General features: G+C 30.4%; 1 protein-coding gene across 3 annotated transcripts; it reads left to right on the top strand.

The window, feature by feature from the left end:
* Positions 1 to 188: 188 nt before the first annotated feature.
* Positions 189 to 7,477, top strand: LOC106119106 (diphthine methyltransferase). Of its 3 annotated transcripts, XM_013313982.1 has the most exons (6): positions 191 to 426; positions 613 to 815; positions 5,363 to 5,498; positions 6,148 to 6,603; positions 6,727 to 6,859; positions 7,141 to 7,477. In XM_013313982.1, the coding sequence occupies exons 2-6, from the start codon at positions 624 to 626 to the stop codon at positions 7,445 to 7,447; spliced, it is 1,224 nt and encodes a 407-aa protein (XP_013169436.1). In that variant the 5' UTR covers positions 191 to 426; positions 613 to 623; the 3' UTR covers positions 7,448 to 7,477. The 3 variants fall into 3 exon arrangements, with proteins under 3 accessions (XP_013169433.1, XP_013169436.1, XP_013169434.1); XM_013313979.1 differs by lacking the exon at positions 613 to 815 and having other exon boundaries at positions 189 to 426; XM_013313980.1 differs by lacking the exons at positions 191 to 426; positions 613 to 815 and adding an exon at positions 2,286 to 4,595.
* Positions 7,478 to 9,719: the final 2,242 nt, after the last annotated feature.

A 9,719-nucleotide genomic window follows, 5' to 3' on the forward strand; every position in this document is an offset into this window, starting at 1 on the left:
TTGACAGCTAAATGAGGATTGACAAAAGCGCCATCTATTTATTGCCAAAAAACTTCTTGCAGAATAAAGTAAAAAAAAGAAGAAGTCATTTATAGTTATCTTTGATTACTTAAATAAAAAGTTATAATTCCGCGGTACAATGTAAATTATATTTTATAATTTGTTGCAATTTTGAAACAAAATTCGATTTTATTTGTATGTCTGGCAACAGATATGTCTGATGTTATCTGTGAAAAGTGCTCTTGTCAATGTGGTAATTTCGATCTTGTTTAGAAAATATTGGCTTTATTTACGACTTTTATTTACTTTTAATATAATAAATTGAACACATTCCAACAATTTTATGTGAACAAATTTTAATACCTCATTGGACATTAAAATATTAGCGCGCGGGACCTTCAATTGGCTGCACGGCGATCGTTTCGGGTATGTCCTACATTGCACATAAATTTTGATGATTATTGGTAATTTCCGCTATAAACCGTGATTGAAACCAGTAGAATTTCTGCTTCTTGGTATCATCTTAGTTGGTTTAAGTTTAGGTAAGTTGTAAGTTTGTTGGCGCGATTCGTTGAACTTCTTTTATAATACTGATTATCAATCGTGTTTTAGGCTTCTAGGCAATGGAGGCGATGGATATACAGGCAGTGGAGTCGAAATTGAGTGATGTTACGGTGACCGCGATACCCATGACTACTAAGAACGTGCACAAGGATGTTTCACATAGTGGGAACAGCCACGCAACAATATCTACGGTACCTGCCGCTTCACCTTCGTCGATCGGTAAAGATAAGGATAACGGTATGTCAAAATACGCTCAGTTGTTAGCTGTCATTGAAGAGATGGGAAAGGAAGTGAGACCAAGTTATTCAGGCAGTCGTAGTTCAGCGGAGCGTCTAAAACGAGGTATTGTTCATGCTCGCATTCTTGTCCGAGAGTGCCTCATTGAGACTGAGAGGTCAGCCAGACAATAGTTACATACTGATCTCAAAAACAGTCAATTTTATGCATTCAATTTATTATTATAGTTATTACTGCCAACAGATCCTTTTGGAGATTATACAGATTTCTCAATGCAAGAGTTGGTCCAATGCTATTTTGACAAGATTATTATAAGTTTTATATAACTCTAATTCTTTTTATTTTATAAATAATTGCTTCACTTGCTCAAAAATATTAGAATAGGTAATTATAACAGGACTGACTCTGAATTAATGAATCTGTATATTCTTGCAATATTTTCTCACAAGTAAATTTTTACACACAAACCATTAATAATTCTTTTGTTATGAAAATTTTATTTTTAAAAGGCAAAGGTGAAAAGATTTTTGATTTATAAATATTGACATAATTTTAGAATTAAATATAAATGTATAACATACATATTTCACAGTTAAAAACATATATACAATCTGGAATTATATTTTAACATGTTTTTTGTAATGTTAAACAAAAATCTTTAACAATTTTTTTAATTGAAAATGGAAATATTTTAACATACAAATTTTAGATTAAATTATTAATCTATAATAGATATAATTCAGGGTATTTAGACATAAAGTTATGACCTTTTTGAGTTTCTCCATGTGACAAAAAATATATATTTTTTTTTAATTTAAATATCTTAAAGTCATAAATTATTATTGTATTAAGCATCCACAGTATATGGTCTCTGATGGTTGACGAGTTATTCAAATTGTGGTCTGTAGGATAATGTTAGGAAAGTAACCTTCAAGGCACATCATAGAGACCTCTGTTGGCTCAATAACTAAATATTTCCGTGATTTAGTTTACCATAATAATTTTGTCTTGATAATTTCATATGTTATATTAAATGAACAAGTTCCATTTTATTATTACTATTAATATAATATTTATTATATTATATATTACATACAATAAACCATAGCAATAGATATGAAATGATAAATAAATATAGCAGTTAATATCGGGTAAAAAATAACGATGCCATTTTTTTAATCTTTTTAATTTAATAAAAGTTCAAAGAAACTTAGAACATTAAATGATTAATATAAGAAGTGTCATAACTTTGGCAATAATATTGTTGGCAGTGTCATGATATCAAATATCGTAAAATATAAAGATATATACAAATTGATAAGCCCCAGGTTACGTATAAATTTTCATAAGAATACACTTTAAGTATTTACAGTAGGGTTAATATAATATAGTAGAAACAAATATATCTTGCCGATAAATGGGCATTTTATTAGTATTCAAATTTAATATTTATGTATTCCGGCTCGAAGGACCGAAACTTCACTTCTTTTTTTAAAATAGAATAGATAAAACAAATAAAAATTGGATATATTTAAAAAGTATAAATTCTTTCTTTTTTATGTGACATAACTAAAAGGTATTGAAACTTTTTAGATATGGCTAATTAGTAGGAGCTTTGATTCCTGCTTTCATGATGTGTATTTTGCGTGTGAACAAGACAACATATGTTAGGGCCAATATGTATATATCTTTATGTATAAAAGTGTATGTTCTGATATGTCCTGAATATGAACAGGCTGTGATTGCAACATTTTTTGTGAACATCTACCTCAGACGAAAAAAACAAAAGATTATTATTAATGTTTATAATAGTTGTTGTAAGATTAAGTACTGGCAACACTGATTGGTATTTAAAAAAAGTTTCTTGTGTTATAGACTCGGAGGTGGATTAACTATCACACTAAACATTGGTTACTGAGACTGAAATCTGTTTATAAAACATGTCCTCATTCCGTGTCAGTATCTTTGACAGATTAGAGATAAGAATATGTTTGAAATGTGGATTTTGGTCTCGGAAACAATGTTTAAGAAATTATTTGGCTTGATAATAAATGCCGTATTAAAAATTATATGGTCATGTGATTTTTGTTATCTCTTTTTACTACTTTGCCATAGATAATCCGCCTCTAGACTCTATGGTTATAGAGAAGAAACTAGGCAGAGACGTGTGCTGTATTTACATGATATAATAACATATTTACCAGTTGTTTTGATCAATTCTCTATTTGCACTATACTCTGGGCCTAGTCTTATTTTCATGCAGATATATAGATATCAATGAGTGGAACAAGCTATCTAGAACAATTTGCAGTTTGTTAGACAAATTTGTCATTCCCACTTACTATAATAATAAGCAATATTTTTTTTTATTACGAATTAGGATTTTGAAATTTAATTTCAACATCAAGGAACTTAAGTTAGCATTTTTCACACCTAATTCGATTTGTAAAAATTTGACTACATCAATTTTTATAATGTGACTCAAAAGACAATGTATCATTTATATAATGCAATTGAAAATACAATCTTTTGTCTATGGCGTTCTTTTTTTAAAATTTTATAAAGCCAGTACTGTCTCGTGATATCTTGTTCCATGTAGTTAGTGATTTTTTTTTATCTGTATATCTGTAACCGTGCACAATATACTCAATGCTGAATAAATAATTGTGATGTCAGTGATATTATTGTGTGGCTGTTGGAAATATATTTACTATGGGTTTCTGACACCAAAATCTGTATAAATCATAGCGTCATCTCTGTCTTTCATCTTTGACAAAACAGAGACAACAATGTATTTTAAACGAGGATTTTGCTCTCAGAAACCCAGGGTTAGTCAGTGTCTGATATGTTTTTAGTCTAGAAAATAGCCAATCTTGTGTGTGACCTCAAATTAGCATACATTTTAGATTTTAAGATAATGTGCTCATTTTGTTTGGTAATTTTTTTTTCAATTAGTCCTAAGTTGTATATAATTTAGCTTTTAATATAACCAATCATGAACCACCTCAGCACAGACAGATATAAATCAGATGGGCGTTAATTTTTGCAGTTTTAGTACATGTTGGCATTTTATTAGATTTAATGTAATGAGCGAAAAGCCGAGATGTATACGATAAAACTACGAATACGCTAGAAAAAAAATGTTGTCTATGGTAGATAAGTATCAGTGTAATATCGCCAATTTAGCGCGATTTTTACTATAATATAAATAAAAATAATAATTCGGTCCAACTGCCGCGTATACTAAACTCGATTAAATTAATTATAAGACAAAATAATGGTATATAGATTAAAAATAAGTTACCATTAATAACTAGAGTACTTACATAAATGTTATTGTGAAGTCCATTTCAATGAATATTTTTTATTCGTATACACCTACATTATTTACACACTGATAAATAGAAAATAGAATTTTCAAATTATAGCCCCTTTACTAAATTTTAATTTACTTTCAAAATATGTAATGCGTTTTAAATCATGTGCAGGAAACGACGCCATATTGGAACGTCATCAGATATCTAATCGAAAAAATAGGCGGGGTCAATAACATAGAAATGTCAAAAATATTTATTTCAATTAGACCTGTGTTCAAGCCTACAGTTTTTCGTATTAAAGCACACTTTGTTTTTAAACGTGTTACTTTATTGTATTTTCCAGAATTAAATTATGTTTTTTTTAGGTTAAAACTGTTACCATTTTATGTATTTTGATAGATTTATTATGCAATTTGGATCTTAATGTTACCACAAGGGGCGTTTAATTTCTAACAAACTCTTTAGAAAATGTAATTTGTAAGTGATGAACCATAAAACAGTACAAATATTAGAAAATTAGTAAAAGATACGTGTTATAGATGCAGAATATAAATGTTGAATTTTTAACTTTGGATAGTGTTAGTATACCGTATTTATTATTGTACGGACTTATTTTTATTATGAATATCATTAATAAATGGGTTTAAAATTAATGTGTTTTTCTTAACCACTCATCTTTGTTAAAGCACACGATTTTCGCGTTTAATCTACTACACCAAACTAGCTTTTAATTTAAAATATTTTACTTCTTTCTTTGCGAGTCTAATAATGTTCAAAACAAATAAAATATTTAACTTTTGTAACACAATTTCCTTCATTTTATAAAGTTTCAAACTTAAGCTTGGAAGGTATTAAAGGCGTAATCCTCAGTGAACTTGAAAACTTTAAGTGTTATTGATATTACAAAGGCAAAGTTAAGGACTTTTCGGCTTTAAAGTTCAATGAAATCACCACAACAGTCGAACTAAGAGAAAGGGCTTATGTTTAAATCCTTTAAGTATCGGAAAACTTATAAACTTAAATAACAACCTTTTAAATTACCTCCATTTTGATCATAAAGAAAAAGAGTTGATATGAATCGTGTTTTTTTCATTCTATTTTTTCTTCAGTTCACAGTATAGGACATTTTAAGGATATGTTAGGAAAGACGAGAACGATATCAACAATTTTAAGGAAGAAAACTTTTTCTGTCATTGTTACAAAAGTAAGAAATTTTAAAGTGATCAGTGAACGATATTTTCCAGTTAATAATGTCTGTGTGGAGGACTCTGTTGCGATGGGAGACTGGATACAGCGCGGACTCTGTGGAGTGGTGTCCGGTGCTACCGTACAACAACGTACTCGTCTGCGGCACATATCAATTGGATAAAATGGATGAAGGTAACGATTTTAAAATACGATAGCTTTTAGGGAGACATTAAAACGGTACATACAATATATGATCAACCTATCAGAACATATTTTTTTTTTATTGACGGATAATTGCTATCCGTCTTCTATTCTACTTCTGACGCTCGGTCAGAATCCTTTTTTGCTTTTATTTCTTTATTTACATACATTTGCTGCTTACAATATTAATGTCTTATATCTAAATACAGGTTTATTTATAGTTACTGGAATCTTTGCTGTTTAATTATTTTTTTTTTGTGTTTACAAATTCCTATTTCTAATTATTTATTAGTAACATTTATAAAATTGGTTTCTTTCTTACTTCTAGTTATAATATCTAAAATTTGTTAGCTTAAAGTTTTAAAATTTACTGAAATGCTAAATCTATGTTATGCCTATATCTATTTCTAAAACTTAAAGTATCCATTGGTTTTTGTTCTTTTTAATAATAATATTTTTTTTTATCAGAACATATTGATATATGTCATAAATGCTTCAACTATACCTAAGCTTAGCTAAGGAATAAGCTTTTTGGCCTTGACACAATTATTTTGTTAATTTATTTTTAAAAACGTTCGGATTGTACAATAGACGTTGTAGCGCTTTATAATAGTTCTTAAATTACATATAATTATTTCAGGTCAGCAAAATAAAAAGCAAACACGTCTCGGTAGGATATATTTATTTATCATCAATGATGACACGAAAGAGCTAATTCCCGCGCAATCGATTGACACGGCGGGAATATTGGATCAGAAATGGTGTCACCACACTATTGGAGGTTACCCTGTTTTGGGCGTTGTTACATCTGAAGGCAAAATACAATTATACAAACTACATGATTCTGATGGTTTACAATTAAAGTTATGGATAGAAATATCCATAGGCCAAGATGTCTTAGCTCTATCATTGGATTGGTCAAATAATAAGACTAGCGTAGAAGCGCCGTTAATTGTCGTCAGTGACTCTGCGGGTCATGTTAAAGTATTTAAACTGGAAGGAGATAGTTTGAACGAATTGTGTGATCAAAAATCTCACGGATTTGAAGCCTGGGTGGCCGCTTTCGATTATTGGGACACAAACGTCTTTTATAGTGGTGAGTTGTATAAATTACTTTGTGTACTTTATTATTCGTATATCTTAAAATATGCCTTATTTTATGGTGTTTTATTAGTCCGTTTATTTTCCTCGTTTTATTATTTATATTTACATGTTGTAGGAGGCGATGATTGTATATTCAAAGCTTACGATTTGCGCGTGCCGGACGCCATCGTTAGCAATCGTCGACACGATGCAGGAGTGACTGCCGTCAGGAGCGACACGGAAACTGAACATAGATTGCTGACTGGAAGGTTCGTTGATTACTTTGTTAATTTTTTAAGTGCAAGTTTTTTAATTATTTAGACGTGTTAGAGATAATACATCCAATTGTGTGAAAATGACAGAGTATTAAAAATGCGAATATGTAATAATTCCATTCACGAATATGATACTGATCAATAAATCGAAATTGTCGATAATTGACTTTTTTTGGTTTTTTTAGCCATGCCAAATGTAGTTCCATGTTCTCTGCTTACCCCTCTGGGTTACAGGCGTGAGTTGTGTTTGTGTGAACAATTTTTAAATATTACAGTTACGACGAAAAGGTGCGTTTATGGGACGCGAGGAATTTAAAATGTTGCATTACTGATGAGAATGTCAACGGCGGAGTTTGGCGATTGAAATGGCATCCATACAACAGCGTAGTGTTAGCTGCCTGTATGTATGGAGGTTTCCGTTTGTTACGTGTTGATGAAGAAATATCATTAATTGGTGAATATTTGGAACACGAAAGCATAGCTTATGGCGCGGATTGGAAGTTCGAGAGGGAATCTTCGATTGTTGCAACTTGTTCGTTTTACGATTGTAAATTACATGTCAGTGAAATTGTTTTGCAATAAAATAATGCTTGTAATTTGTTTTTTATTGTATACCTGATATGTGGAATAAATATCATTTACTTGTGGATGATCTTTCTTGTCAAAAAGCACGGTTAAATAACTAATGTTATAAATGCGAATGTTTAGATGGATGTTTGTTAGAACGTATATCCAGAAAGGCTACTTCGATCTCGCTGAAATTGCGCGGACCGAATCGCGGGCGACAACTAGTAAAAGAAGAAGAGGTCAATCCTGTTTTAAATTTGTTATGAAATTTTCAGTAGATATGAGAATCGACTAATATCTATTTTTTAATATCGCGCCGACGGTGTCAAGCGCGATAGGTAGTCTTACGAATATTATAAATGCGAATGTTTAGACGGATGGATGTTTGTTTGTTTGAAGGTATCTCCGGAACGGCTGTACGGATCTCGCTGAATTTTGGTACAGTTGTAAAACATAGTGTGGAAGAACACATAGGCTACTAATTAACTTTTTTCTAATTCCGCGCGGACGGAGTCGCGGGCTCGAGCTAGTAAAGGAATAAATAAAAAGCAAAGCAACCTCATTTTAAACATGTTGTATTTCAATTTGCTTATAATGTCATGATAAATATAATTTATAACAATTACATACTTAATAAAGTAATCATTTGCCGTAAGTGATAAAAAAAATTCCTTAAACAATTTACATTAAGAAAGGCTTTGGGCTGATCCATACTAAGTCCAACCTTCTAATAAAGTTATTTAAAAACACTAAACTGGCCTGATTCTAATATAAATTTGTACCTTAACATTTTTTCTACAGTCCTTGTAACTATTCACTTTTTTAAACGTAGACAAAAACCATCGGCCACCGCCCTTCATAAGCACACCACTTTACCCAACTACCCACATCAAAATTGAACACAGTTAAATAAGACTTTATATTTTTTTTAATTTATTACTTAAAACAATACTTTAATAGTGACCTTCGAATATTTCATGCGTTTAAAAAAAATTGTGAATGAGAATGCTATTTATAAAGATAAATAATGTTGTCATCAAGAAAAAAACAAAACGCGAAAAAAAAAGTTAATGCAATCATGCAAAATTTTGTATTTCCATAAACTGTTATGTAGACTAAAAAAATATGCACTGTGTTTACTTGATTTGAAAAATATATACACTTTGATTTGAAGAACTGTGAAAAAATCAAAATTATAGGGTAAATATTGATACTAGTGGCTGTAAATTGATCGAAATTCGAGCATAATTTATAATTAAAGATTTTTTAATTATTTTTTTATTTAAAAATAGCTTTGTGCACATTTTGTCCATATTAATTTTAAAAAGTGGTATAAAGATTTCGCTTCTGTATTTTGATTACAGCCATGTTTTTTTAAATTGACGCATGAAAAATTCGAAGCGTTCTGAGTTACGGAATAAGCGTAAATTTCTCGATACCATTTCGCAACCTCGGCGCAGTCGTCGTCGTTTGGATCTCTGCTGTAATTCGCCATACAAATGTTGCTACAATTATAATTTTATCATAGACCCGAAACAATTATTCATACGAAACACTATTTTTATTTAGACTAGTCCACATTCTAAAATGGCAACTAAACCGTATGATTTACATAAAAATATTTTTTTTAATTACTTTTTTTTACAATTGCATAACCTTCTAATTTAATATCACTGCATTGTTAAATAAAATTGTAAACAACACGGTTAAGAGTTTGACGAGAAAGTTTACAATAAATCAAGACGAAACAACCATCTTTCATTCTCAAAAGTTGGCAACACTTATTAGTTGTCATTTCTTTATTTCATCATTAAAAATATCTACATTTAAAACAATCTACTTGTTCCGCGTTACACTAAAATTACATTTACATATGAACTTATATATTAAATGGAACTCATTGACCGTACACGGAACTCGAGCAAATCTTTGCGGAGTCGTGAGTTCCGTAATTGTTAGGGGATAAAAAATTCAATAGTTTCGCAGCGATTTGATAGCGAACTTCAAAAATCTATGAAACTGACAGTAACTTTCGATAAGTCACGTGATTGTCGCGCATCAGCTGTTTTGAAGTTCGCTATAGAATCTCTTCGAAGCGATAGCAAATTGTCTGACCACCCTAGTCAGTAAGTTCCATTCAATCTATGGCAACACTAGGCTGCCATTTTACACATTTATTGTAAACTTTCAAACATATTTTAAACATTTACAAATATACTATGGAATACTGCATGTAGTACCTTGATTACAATTATTCCGACAAAGGAGTTCCTTTGCGCTAAAATTA

Source organism: Papilio xuthus, unplaced genomic scaffold, assembly GCF_000836235.2.
Source record: "Papilio xuthus unplaced genomic scaffold, Pxut_1.1 DF827542.1, whole genome shotgun sequence".
Taxonomy (NCBI): domain Eukaryota; kingdom Metazoa; phylum Arthropoda; class Insecta; order Lepidoptera; family Papilionidae; genus Papilio; species Papilio xuthus.